Source organism: Phyllostomus hastatus, unplaced genomic scaffold (assembly GCF_019186645.2).
Source record: "Phyllostomus hastatus isolate PE091 unplaced genomic scaffold, TTU_PhHast_1.1 phas_contig_210, whole genome shotgun sequence".
NCBI lineage: Eukaryota > Metazoa > Chordata > Mammalia > Chiroptera > Phyllostomidae > Phyllostomus > Phyllostomus hastatus.
In genome coordinates, this window is record NW_025333737.1 from 1,345,592 (window position 1) to 1,362,816 (window position 17,225).

The following is a 17,225-nucleotide window of genomic DNA, read 5'->3' on the forward strand; positions in this document are numbered from 1 at the left end:
TTACTTTGGATGGAACAGGGAGTAAAGACCTTTGGTGTTTTTCTCTTGAACAGGGCAGTCTTCCCTTTTTCACCCTAATTCACCTCTGCTTCTCCCCATGACCAACCCAACACTGGAGCCCTTTCTAAGCAAGAAGGCCACACTCTTTGTAAGGCAGGTCTCAGCTTATGGGGTGGGTGTGGAGAGGCAAGAGCTGCCATTACAGCTGCAAAGCCCGATGTAGGAAGGGAAAAGGAGGAGGAAGGAAAGAGAAAGGAGAAAAGGGGCAGGGTGGACTTGTCTTCTTCTTGTCCCAAGGCAGCTTCTGTTTCTACTCTGTTGTTCTCTGAATTAGTAGATTCTCTATGCTCCAAGGAAGAACACAGTTCAGTAGCTGCTTGGGGCAATCTCCTTGCTTATTTTCCAGCTTAGTTATGATTTGTTTGTTTTTTTTGTCTCCCTTCCTTCATCTTTCTTCCTGTCTGTGCTTTCCTTTTTTCCCTTCTTAGAGTATTCCCCCCACCCTCCCCTCATGCTCATATGCCCCTGAGGATGGGGCTTAAAGACATGGCTTCAGAGCCTCACAGGAAGTCTCTGGGTCAAGTCCTGCCTCAAAGTTAGGCCATCCTGGGAAGGTGAGGGGCAGGGACTTCTCTTTCCCAGAGGGCAGAATTCACACTGGGTGGCTTCTGCTGCTAGCTTGTGGTGACATGCTGTGACTAAGTCAGGGTCACCATGATGAGTCATCCACAGCAGGTAAGGTGACTTTGCTCCCCTCCCCTTCCTGGAGCAGGCCCAAGGGTGTGAGAAGTGGGTCTGGAAGAGGTGTGTTATTCGAGTAAGATCATAACCCAGGGCTGACTCATTCTTTAAAATGTCTATTTCTGCCATCCTCCCCCACTGGCCACCTCCACCATTCTTATCCCAGATGTTTGAGAATAAAACAGAGTGACCATAGCTCTCTTCTCCAGGATTTGAATCTCAGCTCTCCATTTAGCACCTCTGTCTTTGGACAAAAACAAAGTTACTTAAGCTCACTGAACTTCACTGTGAATGGAGATAGTTGTAAAATACCAACCCATAACGTCGTTGAGAAGATTAAATAAGGCGATCCACATAAGGGCAGCACTATGCCCTGAGGGTAGTATTCCCTGAATAAACGTTAGCTGTTAGCTGTTATAATGAAACATTTATGGGGTGTCTCCTACACAAGATGCTTGGCCTTTGAGGTGCTTTGTTATGGGAAACAAACAGACCTGCAAATGAAAGACTACAATACATTGGGTAAGAACTGTAATGGACATAACATGAACACAGTGCTGCCCATGCAGAGAGGGAGAGATGTGGTGGAAAGGAAAGGGGAGGCATTTGAGTTTGATGTCCCAAAAGGAGTGGAAGGGTATTTCAGAAAGAGGAAACACAAGCGTCATGTAGAAGCAGTAAGATGAGACTGTGGTCCACTTTTATGTTGTGAGCTCAACTGGGAGTTTGAACACCTGGCAACTGTTAAAAGTTTTACGCTCAGTCGACAGTCTCCGAGTTGTAATTTAGAAAGAGCATACTGGCAATGTGTGCAGTGCAATCAGGGACAGCAAGACAAGCAGTCTGTGCAAAGGAACACAGATACAGATATGAAATACAGAGAGAGAGAGGATCGTGAAGGTACAGAGAGCAGCAGATACCTCTGGCCACAATTAGGGTTTAGAAGAATCTGGGCGGATGACTTGAGAGCCCAATACAGGAACTCTAGACTTCTATCTCACTTGGCACACTCTGTTCCCTTTGTCTTAAATGCCCTTCCCCTTTTGTCATTCAACATTAATTCAGCACAGGCCAACTCCTCTGGGAAGCCCTCCTGCATCCCTTATAGACTGGATTAGGGGGCCCTGCTCTGTGTTCCTAGAGCATCTGTCTGTTCCTCATTCATTAGCACGGCATTCCTTTGGACTGTTTCTGATTCCTCCCACGAGCCTGAGAATTCAACGAGGAAAGGGCTCAGCCTTGATTACCTTTGCACCCACAGGGCAAATGTGTCAATAACTGTTGAATGAATCAATGAAAACAAGAGCTTTAGGTGGCGTGGGAAGGCAGAAGCTGGAGGAATCGTCAGAAAAAGACCGTCTCAGGTAGCTCAGGCCTTGGGGCCATATTATCTTTTCTATTTCAATTTTGTCTCAGGGTTGCTACCTTGAAGACCCGGGCCATTCAGGAATTTAAAGCCAGGTAGAGCGAGGAACCGCATGGTCAACAGCAAAGACTCGAACATCGGCCAACTGCTGGCTGAGGCCACGCCCCATGGTCCTAGACTCCGCCTCTCCCTCCTCTGCAGTCCCGGTTCCCGCCAGGCGGCGACGCCCATGAGGCCGCATGCGCAGTGAGTGAGGGAGCTGTCCCATGCCCTTCTCCCAATGGCGGGCGGTGGTCCCTTTCCCGGCAACCTCCCGGGGATAGGGAGTGCGTCATTTCCGGTCGGGAAGGCCCGCGGCCGCCGCCGCCATTTCGGGCGCTGCTGTAAGGCTGAGACCCGAGCCGGTCCACTGGGCGGCGGGCGACGGGGCTGGAGAGGCGCGCGCGCGGCGGCGGCGGCGGCCCAGCGTTTGGCACCGAGGCGGCCATGGCGGGCAACTTCGACTCGGAGGAGCGGAGTAGCTGGTACTGGGGGCGGTTGAGCCGGCAGGAGGCGGTGGCGCTGTTGCAGGGCCAGCGGCACGGGGTATTCCTGGTGCGGGACTCGAGCACCAGCCCCGGGGACTATGTGCTCAGCGTCTCCGAGAACTCGCGCGTCTCCCACTACATCATCAACAGCAGCGGCCCGCGCCCGCCGGTGCCACCGTCGCCCGCCCAGCCTCCGCCCGGTGAGGGACGGACAGGACGGGAGGCCCTGGGCGGGGGTGAGGGCCGCGGAACTCCTCAGCCTGGCGGCTGCTCTTCTCAACCTGACCCCCACGAGGGACGTGGGCAGAAGGCTGGAGTGATCGTGACAGGGGGCGCCTTGATGCCGGGGCTGGTTCCCACAGACCAGCGGGAGTGCGTGGGGGAGGAGGAGCTGCTGACCCAGGCCTCTGGGTGTGCCTTGGGAGGACAGCCCAGGGGAAGGGGAACTGCTTTGGCCCCAGGGTGGGGCCAGCGCCCGGCCCAGGCACAAGGGCAGGGCTGGGCACCGTGGGGACAAAGAGCTGAGGGGGATGTTGGCACTGCGGGGGCATCACTTGGCAGCAGTGCCCAGAATGAATCCGATAATCGTAGAAGTGGCTTTTTAGGCTTGAAACATTTCCTGCAATGTTGGAGAGCCGGGTTTGGCTATACTCCACTGGTGGCCTTTGGTAGGAAGTCACCACACACAGGCCAGGAGGGATGGAGACAACCTCAGGAAACCGGTTAGCTTTTTCCTTTCTTGGGCATTTTTCCAAAATACTTTTACCGTCTTTTCCCTCCGCGGAGGTGAGCCTAGTGACTTGATGAGAGAAGGAAAGCTTTTTGTGGCCAGCCCAGAATAAGTCTGTGTTCTGCTGACTGTCTAAGAGATCTTATTGTCCAGAAAACTGTTCTCCACAGTTAGGAGGTTCTAGTTTTCAAAGTGTTTAGTGGAAGGAAGATTTTTTTTTTTTTTTTTCAGGAAACAAACCTGAAATAAGCCAAGGGAAACAGTCCCTTCTCTGAAAGTGAATGGTAGGAACTTCAGTTTTCCTGGGACTTAAACATTGTCACTCTTGTACTCCAGGGCCTCTTCTTGCTCAGTAAGTTGGGGCTGTGGCCAGAGTCTTTTTAGGTATGGGGAACAGACTCTTGCCAGGCAGATTCTGAGAATTTAAATGAACTGCATTGGGTCTTCCTTGTCAGGGGTCATTGACACTATTATGACTGTCTTACCCATGCTGTTGGCATTGTTGGGGGACTGTGAAGGAGATTGGTGAAGTACAGAGTGACTCCGAGGTGACTGTCATCTGTGTGACAGCACCAACGGCCTAGTGCCTTCTCACTGTTCCCAGGTTGAAGCATTTTCCTCCTGACCAGTGGAGGCTAGATACAGGCCAGTCTCAAGTGAATTAGGAAGTTCCTGAACCAGCCTTTGCAGGTTTACCCTTTTAGGTTAGTTCCAGTGTAAATTTATTTACTCTGGCCGGAAATGGGGAGATGGGGTAGTGAGTCTCTGTTAATATGTACCAGTTTCAGAGAGTATGGGGGTCTTGAAGTCTTTAAATTATCCTAGGTTTTTCCCAGTCTGGTTGGTTTAATAGCATTATAACATGAGATGGGAATATTGATGTGATATGTATGCCCCATACCAGATATATTCTTCTGCAAAGTGCCCTGGTATTCAGGGTGTTTTGTTAACAGTACAGTGACATGATGGCAAACTGTCAGTTTAACTCAGTTCTCAACCTTTTGTTTGTGTGTGAATTTTATTGGTTGCAAATTTTGGAATGGCAGCGGGCAGGTTTTTTAGTTTGAGCTTTCTCCACACCTTGGCATTATGACTATGTCTCGGCACTTACCTTGATACTGAGTTCCACCTTTTCAATAAATAGAAGTTCAGATCCTTGGCCCAAGAGAGGTGAAGATTTGCCGAAGTTTGTCAATGGGGTGGGGAAGGTTCACGGGCAGTGTGGTAATTCCTTCTGTCGCACACCCTATTTTCCATGTAGGGTAATCGATTTACTAGTCCGTATAAAGAATATTTAATCTTTGTTTTCACCTTCCCACTTCAAGCTCTTTTTCTTTTGAAACCACACAGGTTTAAATATAAACCTCTGAATTTTGGAAGGACAAGAGACTTAAAGAATATTAAAAAGCTAATATTTACTGACTGTTCTATGCCAGGTACATTGCTGAGTACTTTATATGCCTCATCTCATTCACTGTCTATATGCAGTCTAGTGAGGACTGTATTGTGATTTCTATTTATTTAAAGAATTCCATTTTATAGATGAGGAAACAGAGTTAGAGAGTCAGTAACTTGCCCAAGGTCACACAGCTTGTAAATACTGAGCCAGAATTTGAACCCAGGAATTCTGACCTGAGAGCTGACACTATTACACTGTATTCCTTTTTGTCAAAGCCAGTTTACCTTAAAAAAAAATTTGTTGATATGTGAGAGAGCGCACATGAAACATTGATTTGCTGTTCACTTAGTGATGCATTCATTGGTTGCTCCTTGAATGTGCCCTGACTGGGGATGGAGCCCGCAGCCTTGGTGTATTGGGGCAGTGCTCTAACCAGATCAGCTACCTGGCCAGGGCCAAAACCAATTTCCTTTTGAGATCCCAGCAGTGTTCCTAGAGGACTCAACACTTTTGTGTCTGTCCTGGGGCCCCAGATTCTGTTTAAAGACCAAAAGGAAAGGGTGGCAAGGAAATTGACAAAAAGAAAAAAGAAATTGGTGTTGGTGTTTAGACAGTACACATCTGCCACCTAAAAGTCAATGATGAAGAGGCTTTATTTTTTTTAAAGACTAGCTTTTTATATTTTATTTTTTAAAAGATTTTATTTATTTATTTATTTATTTATTTATTTATTTATTTTTTAGAAAGGGAAGGGAGGGAGATAGAGAGAAACATCAATGTGCGGTTGCTGGGGGTTATGGCCTGCAACCCAGGCATGTACCCTGGCTGGGAATCGAACCTGCGACACTTTGGTTCCCAGCCCGCGCTCAATCCACTGAGCTACGCCAGCCAGGGCTAATGATGAAGAGGCTTTAAAATCATTATTTGGTGAATTGAATATGGAAAATAAGATTTTTGCTTAGGATAATATAGTGTATCTTTTGGGCATAGTAAGTAGATTTTTTTTTTAATTTTGCAAGTACATTTATTAAAGCTACAGACAGTGACACAAAGGAAAGGCTTAGGGTGGAAGAAGCAACAGGAGAGAATCTAGGCCGTGCTCTGCTTTGGTTCCCTGGAAATGTAGGAAAGAAGTGCGCCAAGGCGGGTGCTCCTGTCAGCTCACTTAAAAGTTAGAGAAAAGGGGCCTTGGAAACAGGGTCAGGGGGTTAGCCTGGGACAGGCTGCCCACTGCTCCCTTGGTTGCAAGTCTCATGGGGACCCAGAGCATTTAGGAGAGAAAAGTGAAGGTGCACACCTGAGAGGGAAGAAGGGTGTGGGTGTGCTCCAAAGTAAGTCTGCTGTATAGGTGGAATTTGTTTGGAAATGGCTTAGATAGTTTGTAGAGGCTTAGGGATAAAATAGACCAGGAATTCTGAACCTTTTTCCAGTGAACCTATTTTTTAACTTATCTTGGTGTTCAACTCTTGCTGAATATAGATGTGGCCATAGCCTGGGAGTGCCCTGGCTGTGCTCCAGTGCTGTAGGGCTGGGCTTGGCAAGTCTATGGGTCATACTCTGTCAGGTGGGACTTCAAGGTATACATCTTGGAAAGGCTTTGCAGTCATTGATCCACTCATGTCTTCCTCTTGGGATAGTGAGGTATTACTAGACCTTGACCAGTTGACAAAACTAAGTAAGTGTGAGGTGGGTGAGTAGTTACAATCTTGAGCTCTGGAGCCTGGGTTTGAATCATACCTGACATTTACTACTTAGTGTGACTTTGGGCAAGTTCTTTAACTTTCCTCTGCTTCAGTTCCTCATGCATGAAAGTGGGGAAATAGTAATATATCATAGAGTCATTGGGAGGGTAAGAGTTTTAATGCATTAAATCTTTAGGAATGGGCTGGCATATAGTAAATTCCCAATAAGTATTAAGCTATATTAATGTTATGAACGTAACTCTGAGGTTGGGAGAGAGGAGTTGAAACAAAATGGAAAACCCAGCTTTGAGAGGGTCCAGAACACATGGGTAGTGTGCATGCTAAAACAGCATGTCTTAGGCCCTGGCCCATGTGGCTTGGTTGGTTGAGTGGCGTCCCACAAAGTGGAAGGTCCCCAGTTCAATTCCAGTCAGCACACATGCCTGGATTTGCCAGTTTGGATCCCTGGCTTGGGCACATGCAAGGAGAGGCAACTGATTGATGTTTCTCACATCTATGTTTCTCTCCTTCTCTTTCTCTCTCTCCCCCCTCTAAATCTTTAAATCAAAACAAGAAAAACCCTGGTTGGTGTGGCTCGGTGGATTGAGTGTTGACCTGCCAACCAAAGGGTTGTGGGCCAGGTCCCTAGTTGGAGGAATGTGGGAGGTGGCCAGTCGATGTTTCTCTCACCCATCCATGCTTCTCTCCCTCTCTTTCTCCCTTCCCATCTCTCTAAAAATAAATAAATTTTTAAAAAATATCCAGCATGTCTTAGGGACTAAGTGCTGGGGTGGGGGTGGGGTGCATCAAGAAGTGTGAAAGGACTTTGGATCCAGTACATGGAAGTAGGATGGTGCCTATTATATGCCCAACTGAAAGCTGTCCACCTTCTGCCCTAGTGGGTGAGGGTAGCATAGAAGCTTACTTCATTTTGGGGGTTGGGGCGGGCAGAAGCTCAGGTGGTGATTGTGCTGCTAAAGCTACTTCTCTGGGGATCCTGTGGGACTGCTGATTGCCCACTGCCACCCCTTCGTCCCTTTAAGCATCTCTGTTTCATTTATCTCATCTAGGCAGTTCTCAAACCTGGTCCTCAACGTTTCATCCCTCAGTATGAGTATCCATTCAGTGGTTCTGGAAAAGTTCTTCACTGACTTAATAGATTTTATTTACCCCCCCCCCAAAAAAAAAAGATTCCATGGTAAAAAGAAGTAGGTTTATTTGTTACAGGACTTCTCCAAGCCTTGACTATGCTCATGTGAAAATCTGACCCTCCAAGAGAGGCAGGTATTGGATTCTGGGTTTTTCAAACTTACTCGACTCAGCAAGTTCATGTGTAGAACTTTTTGATACTACACATGATCTTAGCCAAAAGGCCCAGTAGCGATGACCACAGAAATTGCTGAGAAGCAGCTAGAGATTCTGTGGAATCTTCTCTGGGAAACAGCAGACTTGGGATTTGGGGAAAAATTGAAATTTTCTGAAGAAATTCAGGGGTTGGGGTGTATTAAACTGAATTTTCTTTTCCTTTTTTTTTTTTCGAGCACCTATAATATATTGGCTACTTTTGGGAACTTTATTAGGTAGGTATTTGGCCCCATGAGATATTAAAAAAAATGGTTCATACAGCTTGTAAATGACAAGGAATTCACCAAACCCAGTCAGTCTGCATCTACAAAGTACCATGCTAATATCCACCAGTTTGTCTATTTGTTTAGGAGACTGGATATCTTGACACCTCATTAGGGTGCCCTTACAAGTGGAAGTCAGTGGTCTTTTTAGCCCTTTGTATTGGACAGGCAGTGGGGAGTGTTTATCTAAGCAACCTCTAATTAGCATAGGCCGAGGAGAAGGGAGAGAGGGAGTGGGAATGAAATGAAAGGGGAAAGGGAGTTACTGTGAGATCAAGAAGAGGCTAGCAGTGGAGCAGTCGCAGTGGTGTCCGTGCCAGAAGTGCCTTGGCCTGTTCTAGGCTGCAGAACTCTTGTGTGTTCATAAAACTTGGAGGGAGTGGTAGGGTAAAGACTGATGTAACCCAGGGGCTAAAATGCTGAAATGTAATAAGATGAGCATGTACAGAAACCAAAACAACTGCTTGTATTGATTTTTTAAAAATATTTTATTTGTTTATTTTTAGAGAGGTGAGGAGGGAGAAAGAGAGGGAGAGAAACATTGACGTGCAAGAGAAACATCGATCGATTGCCTCTCGCACACTCCCCAACTGGGGACCTGGCCGACAACCCAGGCATGTGCCCTGACTGGGAATGGAACACACCAGCACTCAGTCCACTGAGCCACGCCAGCCAGGGCTGCTTGCGTTGATTGTGATTTCTGAATGTGTTAGTTTAAACTGGATGTTTAGAATCCAGCACAAGTTTGATGCAGAACAAGTCAGTGAGATTTTCTAAATCCCAGCAATGAGAACCCTTTTGTTGGTGCGGTTCTCTAGACTGACTGACTATCCTATCTGCTTCCTTTCCTGCCCTTCATTTCCTGCCTTTGGCTCTCTGTGGGTGGAAGGAAATGAACTAGGGAAAAGGACCTGGAACACATGGTTGGGGTGAAGTTTGGGCTTATCTGGAACTTGTATATTCTTTTCCCTCCCATCCCTTTTTGTGGATTTGGATCAACAAAGCTTGACCGCCCCATATATCTAATTGTTCCAGTAGTACACAAAAACAAGTGTTCCTCTGTGGAATTATAGTGCCATTAGAATAGATGAAGAATTTATAGGTAATGTTGAAGACTTCCCTTGGTGTTTTAACTTGTATTTCTGTGACCATTGGGATCACAAAGCTGGGGGGGAAATGATAATGGACCCAGTTTACACCATGAAGCATTTGAACAAGAAATGAATTTAGCTAATTTCCTACCTTTATGGCAGATGAGCTTCAGTGTTGAGAATTCTCACACTGATCTTGGTAAGGGACTTGGCTTAGTGGTCTTATTTGTTCGAAATGGCCCCTCCCCCCCCCAATTTTTTTTACTTGGACTAGTACAGTAATGGAGCCATAACAATGGATGACGGAGTGGTTGTGTTCTTTCTGAGAATTAAAAGGGTACCTTGCAAAAGTTTAGGGATTGTCAGAACCGTTTTTTCATTGTGGTTTTGTTGTATCTGAGAACATGGTTTGTTGTTGCTACAATACTGTGTGTGTGTGTGTGTGTGTGTGTGTGTGTGTGTGTGAACATATCTCCAGTTGAAAGTGAAAGCCAGCAGCGGGGGTGGAATGATGTCTTCCTAAAACATACTACTTTGCTTCTTGCTCACCAACCACACTTTGTATGCCTTTGTATTCCCAACTAAGCTGTGAGCTCAAAGCTGGGAATGGATTTTCATTTAACTCTCCCTGTATTTAGAGTTGTATTCATTAATAGTAACATTGAACACTTCCTGAGCACTCACTGTCTGCCAGCCACTGTCCAAAAAAGATGACTAGTGAAAGCCATTTGGTTGTTGCCCCTTGGCATGTAGTTGGGTGAACTCTAGCAAGGGAGCTTTGCCCCCCAGGTGTTATCAGGATCATTTTTCTAAAGCATGGCTCTTTGCTGATGTGAGGGTTCTCCCTCCTACTCAGCCCCAGAGCCTTTCTTCATCCAGCAGTGCTACATAGGTCTCCTTGGAGCTCACAACTGACCCTGTCCTTAACATAGCTCAGCTGGCCTAAAGAATCAATGAATTGCCTTACTGGTGACAGGCAAGGTGGCCGTTGCATCTCCTCGCCTTCCAGACTTGAAGAGCAGTAATCTCTCATTGGTGATCTACTTCAGTGATGAAAAATTCCAGAGTATAGCACCACCATGCTCTGCTATGGTCATAACCAAGTTCTTGTTTCCAGTCCTGTACTTGGAACTATTGGGGTTATGTTCTGCTTGTGCCTAAGTGTTTGTCATAGATGGACAGTCCCAGGTCTGGGCATCTATTTTATCATCTTAAGTTGGAGAAACAACCAGCGTTACTGAGTGTGGGCTGTTAACTTGTTTTAGCCTACAGCTGTGAATTCCACAGATGGACTTTTGTAATTTAAGAAATGTGCAATTCTCCTTTAAATCATGTCTTGGTCTCTCATCATTCTTTGGTTTGCAGACCCGCACTCAGTCTACTGGGCTACACCAGCCAGGGCTCTCTCATCATTCATTTGGGTGAAAAAAGAAGGCACTCGTCAGTACTCATTCTGAACTGAGGACTTTTGTTTAACTTGCAAAGCTTATCTTTTCACCCCTCCCCAGTAGAGAGTTTTAAATGTAGTTTTTCTGGTCATTCTGGAGGAAATGTTTTCTAACATTAAACAAAATAATTTGGTCTCGTTTTTTGAGTGGGAAATTAATTTAGACATCTGGACTACTACAGTGTTTCTATTTCATAGCATTAATCACTATGGCTTTTGGATGGGTGGGCCAGTGTAAATACAAGTGGAGAGGGTATATTGGCTGTTTTCCCTTAAAAAAGGAGTTAAACAAGTAACCTTTACAAAAGAAGTACAAATAATGTGAAAAACAACTAAAGATGATATTTCAAAAGAGATAACATTTCTGAATAATCTGGCAGTGATTTTTTAGAAAGATTTTATTTATTTACTATTGAAGGAAGAAGGAGGAAGAAAGGGAGAGAAACAGCAATATGCAAGATACATTGATTGGTTGCTTCCTGCAAGCCCTCAACTAGGGATCAGGCCAGCACTCAATCCACCGAGCCACACCAGCCAGGGCAGGTTTTTTTTTGTTGTTGTTGTTTTGTTTTTTAGATTTTGTTTATTTACTTTTAGAGAGAAGGAGAAAGAAAGGGAAAGAAACATGAATGTGTGGTTGCTTCTTGCATGCCTCCTGCTGGGGACCTGGCCTGCAACCCAGGCATGTGCCCTGACTGGGAATTGAACCAGCAACCCTTTGGTTCACAGGCTGGCGTTCAATCCACTGAGCTACACCAGCCAGGGCTATTTATTTATTTTTAGAGAGAGGGGAAGGAAGGGAGAAAGAGGGAGAGAAACAGTTCTCGGCCACCTCTCACGGGCCACCACTGGGGATCTGGCCTCTAACCTAGGCTTGTACCCTGACAGGGAATCGAACTGGCAACCCTTTAGTTCGCAGCCTGCGCCCAATCCACTGAGCCACACCAGCCAGGGCAGTTTTTAAAATGCTGATTTTTAAAATGCTGTTTTGATAACATGGGGGAAATGGGAACTCACAAACCACTGATGGGAGTTAGTAAGTATACAAACTTTGGAGGGCAATTTGGCAACATAAATCTTAATGTTCTTACCATTTGATCCCGCAGTTACATTTCAAGGAGATTATCCTAAGGAAGTAATAAAAAAATTAATAGATAAGAACAAAAATGGTCATAACTGCCTCATTTCACTAATGATAAGGTGGGAATACTTCATAGCCATTCAAAGCCATGTTCTTGAAGAATATGGGAAATTTAAAAAAATCAAGAAATAATTTTCTATAGAGCATTTACTTACCAGGAAACCAAAAGGTAAAAAAATCTAATAAAGATGATTTGATATTTTGGGTGCTTAGCTTAGCACAGTGCAAGTAAAAGGTTTGTATTCCTCATTAGAAAACTTTCTTACTTGAATCCATATGTGTTCATTATTTTTCAGTTCTAGAACTCAAGATAGAGAGGGATCTGAAGCATATCTTGTGTCTAGGGCCACACACATCTCTGCATCATGAGTATTTTAAGCATTCCTAGTATGTCCTTTGCTTCGGATCCTCAGTGTATCATCAGAGGTTGAGGATTTTAATACTTTATTTTTTTCCCCAAGCATCTTTGTTTACCTTCTGTGTGTGTGTGTGAGACAGAGAGAGAGAGAGAGACCGAGACCCATTTGCTTCTAAAGGAGCAATCCAGTTTCCATATTTTATTTAAGTGAGGGCCTTAAGAATTGATTTTTAAGTAGTTAGTTTCTTAGTTTCTGTTTAGGCTCCTCAGGGTTTTGGTTTTTGCCTAATTAAGTTTTTTTTTTTTTTTTTTGGTTGTCACAAATGAAATTAATACCAGCAATAAGTCTTAAAACTTTTTCTTTCAAGTTGTAGAATACATTCTAGATGTGAAGAGAATGAATGTATAAACCTAGCGTAGATAGATACCAAGTTCTTTCCCCCTCTTCCTGGAATAGCTGCTGGGACCTGTGAAAAAGAGGAGCTTGCTACATTTCCCGAGGTTGAAAAGAAGATTGCAACAAAACCTTGAACCTTATGCTACTGTGTAAATGAGACAGCGACAACACATTTTGTGGGAGTGAACAGAATCTCCTGTGTTGCTGTTGTTGATCCAGCATGAGAGCATGTCCTGAGTGGCCTGGCCTGTTGTGGCCTTCTGCTCCTTCTCTGCTGCAGGCGGTGATCGGCATCTTTCTTCCCGGGAATGTTTCAACTACAAAATATGGTTTGTCTACTATGAGGAGAAAGTTATTTTTTTCTAGACAGATTTTTCTCCTAATTAAATATTGACTAAATGTGTGGGGGAAGTGCTTACAACCTGTGTTTTTATCACCAGTGTAATTCTTCTTTAAATAATACCCTGCTCTATTTTTTTCCAGGGGTGAGCACCTCCAGACTCCGAATAGGCGATCAAGAGTTTGATTCATTGCCTGCTTTACTGGAATTCTACAAAATACACTATTTGGACACTACAACGTTGATAGAACCAGTTTCCAGATCCAGGCAGGGTAGTGGAGTGATTCTCAGGCAGGAGGAGGCAGAATATGTGCGAGCCCTCTTTGACTTTAATGGGAATGATGAAGAAGATCTTCCCTTTAAGAAAGGAGACATCCTGAGAATCCGGGATAAGCCTGAAGAGCAGTGGTGGAATGCAGAGGACAGCGAAGGCAAGAGGGGGATGATTCCAGTCCCTTACGTGGAGAAGTATAGACCTGCCTCCGCCTCAGTATCGGCTCTGATTGGAGGTAACCAGGAGGGTTCCCACCCACAGCCACTGGGTGGGCCGGAGCCTGGGCCCTATGCCCAACCCAGCGTCAACACTCCGCTCCCTAACCTCCAGAATGGGCCCATTTATGCCAGGGTAATCCAGAAGCGAGTCCCTAATGCCTACGACAAGACAGCCTTGGCTTTGGAGGTACATAATGTGCAAAATATAGAAAGAAGAGATCTGCTACAGGGTCTCCCTTTCAGACCTCTTAGAGCTTTGTAGGAATGCTGAATACAAGCACCAGCATTGTGATGTTGTAGATGTTGAACCATTAAGTACTGATTTTGGCATTTAAAGTTGGGTTTTCTTTTTTATGGAAAACCTGGTTTGGAATGAGTAAGCTTAAAACTGTATAACTGAATGTTCTGATTGATCTACTAAACGTACTTTTGACTACTTTAATAACACCACCTGAATTCACAGAAATTAACCTAAAATATTTTTTTCTTGTCTACACTCTAATCTGTTTCTTTCCATTTATCATTGTCTGAAATAAGGTGGGCTCACAGAAATTTGAGTATAATAAGTGGTTCCTATCACTCATTAAGTTTCCCACAGAAAAATGCTTTAACTTCAGGGCATGGGGTTCCTTATCATCCATTGATTGTGTTCAAGTAAGAATTCAAGAGGAAAAGCAAAGCATAGTACAGATATAAAGAGATACATTTCTAAGATTAGTAATTCTAAGGAGCAGCAGGTTTACTTGGTCTTTGTTGTTTAATGCATTTTGCAGGTAAGAAAGCCAGTTCCTCCTGAGGAATAAATTACTGCCTTTTACTGATAAATAGTTATCTTTCATAGCCTGTCTTCTCTGGCCAGTTACTGCATTGTGTTTATTCCTTTACGTATTTCTCTCTTTAGCACTCATGGCTTGCTCTTTCCTTCCTCTCTTTCCCATCTTCTTTCCCTGCTCTTCTTCCCCCTCTCCCCCTTTCTGAGTTATGCAGAGTTAGTAGTTCAGCATAAAAGCTTGTGCAGAAGTGGCATGCCATCCCATCTTTCAGAGCCTGCTGATACTATAACTGAATGTAAGCAAGCAGCTTTCTGAGCATAGGCTGAAGTTCCATGTGCACAGACTAGCTGAGAAGGGGCAAACATGTATTCTTGTAAACTGAACTCTTCTCTGAGTTTCGTTTTCTTTGGTCATGTTCATACACTGAGAAGGAAGAGCTGCCCCTTGTATAAGTGCAAGTACTAGCCCACAGAATAAGCTAGAATTTATTCGAACCAGTCTCTGATATTACTGGATTTGAAATTTTTCTTTTACATTCTGGATAGTGGATGCAAAGAAAGGTTAGATGTCTTACAGGTTTGACTAGAAAATGTGTGGGGTTTTTTTTTCTTTTTTAAGATTTTATTTATTTTTAGAGAGATGGGAAGGGAAGGAGAAAGAGAGGGAGAGAAACATCAATGTGCAGTTGCCTCTCACACATTGATGGCCCACAACCCAGGCATGTGCCCTGACAGGGAGTCGAACTGGCAACCCTTTGGTTCTCAGGCCAGCACTCAGTCCATTGAGCCACACCAGCCAGGGCAAAAATGTGTGCATTTGAAGTGTGTATTCTTTGAGATCATATTGTGACTTAAAAGTTTCATGTCCCCACTTTGAAGAAAAATGAAATATTGGTTGTCTAGGCCTGGCCAATTTTTCCCACTTAGAGTTTGGTGGATTAAAAAAAACAAGTTTCTAGCCTCATGTTTTTATTTAAGTTCAGATAATGGCAACATCCAACATGGTACTGTGAACATGACAGCTGTGACTCTACATTCATTGCAGACCTTGTTAGCCTGGGCTGCAGGGTGAACATAGCATTCATCGAACAAGGCAGCTAACACCAGGAGAGAATAGAGATCACATTGGTTTTGCTTCCATTTGCATTTTTCTTTCTGAGAGAGAATTGTTTTTAATGATGCCTCCCTTGATTAGAGGCTTTAGTACTTCAAAGTGGTTGAGCTGCTCTCTCTGCTGTGAAATATAAATCTTGTGAAATAAAGAATAGTAGAGCCCTGGCTGGTATAGCTCAATGGATTGAGCGTGGGCCTGAGAATCAAAGGGTCTCTGGTTTGATTCCCAGTCAGGACACATGCCTGGTTATAGGCCAGGTCCTCAGTAGGGGGCAAGTGAGAGGCAACCACACATTGATCTTTTTCTCACTCTCTTTCTCCTTCCCTTCCCCTGTCTCTAAAAATAAATAGAATCTTAAAAAAAAAAAAACAACAAAAAAATAAAAACCGTTCTTTAAAAAAAAAGGAATAGTAGAAATTTAGTTTATGATTTCAGTAAGTTTTCTTTTTTGGTTGGATATTGGTTTAGAGCCACATGTGTTGATTGCTGAAGATAGCCTCTTTCAAGTTAGAACAAATACCCAAGTAATAGTTTTAAAACCTCTTATGTTATTAAAAACATGTTGTTAGTTTACCATCATAGAATTCTTATTCATTATATGAAAAAAACCCTGATGTTTAGACAGACTGAATGGATTGTTCTAATTAGCTGGAGATAGAGATGGTGAACTCAGGTCTACATTGGTGCCTTTTCTACCATACCCAAATTCAGTCTGTGATTATTTATTTATTTTTTTAAAGACCTTCTGTATGTATGTATGTATGTATGTATGTATGTATTTTTAGAGAGGGGAATGGAGGAAGAGAAACATCAGTGTGTGGTTGCCTCTCTCACTCCCCCTACTGGGGACCTGGCCCACAACCCAGGCATGTGCCCTAGACTGGGAGTCTAACAAGTAACTCTGGTTCTCAGGCTGGTGCTCAGTCTGCTGAGACACACCAGCCAGGGCTATTTTTGTTTTATAACAGTGCTGTTGTCCTCCTCAGTGCAGGTTTCATGTGGGCTCACTGACAGCATATCCTCACTTGTACTGTCTGTGCAGAGAAGCACAGTTCTCCTTGCCCGTTCCTGGCTTTTCATAGGAGCTATGCCTAGTCCCTGTTGAGGTGAGGCTAGAAGATAAGATTAGGAGACTGGCTTTCTGGCCTTTGAATTTTGGTTAAAAAAAAAAAACAAAAAACATTTATTGCTATGTTTGACCCACTATAAATCCAGACCTGTAGACCAGGTAGGTACATTTTAGTGGAGTTTTACACTTAACTTGAAATATTTTTCAGTTATAGTTGACATTCAGTATATACACTTAAGTTAGAATCATTGCATTTTATGTATGTATTTATTTTTTTGGAAGGGTTCTTTTTTTTTTTCTTTCTTTCTTTTAAAAAAAAGAAATTATTGCCCTGGCCAGCGTGGCTTAGTTGGTTGAGCATCCTCCCGCAAAGCCAAAGGTTACTGGTTTGATTCACCAGTCAGGGCACACACCTGGGTTGCAGGGCTTGGTCTCCTACTGGCGTGCGAGCAAAAGGCAGCCGATGGGTGTGTCTCTCACACATCAATGTTTAGCTCCCTCACTTTCTGCCTTCCCCCCTCTCTAAAATAAATAAATAAATAAAATCTTTAAAGAATTATAGTTGAAGTACAACAGAGTCATTATATTTTAGAATTGGGCAAGACTTTAGAGATAATCAGTGTCCTAAGTGTTCCCAGGAGGTGCCTGGTGAGAGGGAGAAGCTGAGGATGCAAAGGCTCTGAGTTCCTTCTCTTTCTTAACTAAAGTAACTTAAAATTTTTATTTTAAATTTATTGATCTTAGTGAGAGTGAGAGATAGAATGGTCATTTTTTGTTGCTGCTGTTCCACTTATTTACCCATTTATTGGTTGATTCTTATACGTGCCCTGACTGGGGATGAAACCTGGAAACTTCTGTATGGTGATGACACCCTAGTGAACTGAGCTACCAGCTGGGGCAGTAACTCTATTTTTAACTGTGTTATATGCTA

General features: G+C 44.0%; 1 protein-coding gene across 2 annotated transcripts in view; it reads left to right on the plus strand.

The window, feature by feature from the left end:
* The first annotated feature begins 2,443 nt into the window (after positions 1–2,443).
* Positions 2,444–17,225, plus strand: part of CRK (CRK proto-oncogene, adaptor protein) — a 28,010-nt gene continuing 13,228 nt past the window's right edge. Inside the window, exons 1-2 of one of the 2 annotated variants that reach the window (XM_045836959.1) lie at positions 2,444–2,834; positions 12,991–13,526. In XM_045836959.1, the coding sequence (XP_045692915.1) occupies positions 2,594–2,834; positions 12,991–13,526 (777 nt within the window). In that variant the 5' untranslated portion in view covers positions 2,444–2,593. The remainder of the gene's footprint in view (positions 2,835–12,990; positions 13,527–17,225) is intronic. The other variant, XM_045836961.1, reaches the window with a different exon arrangement.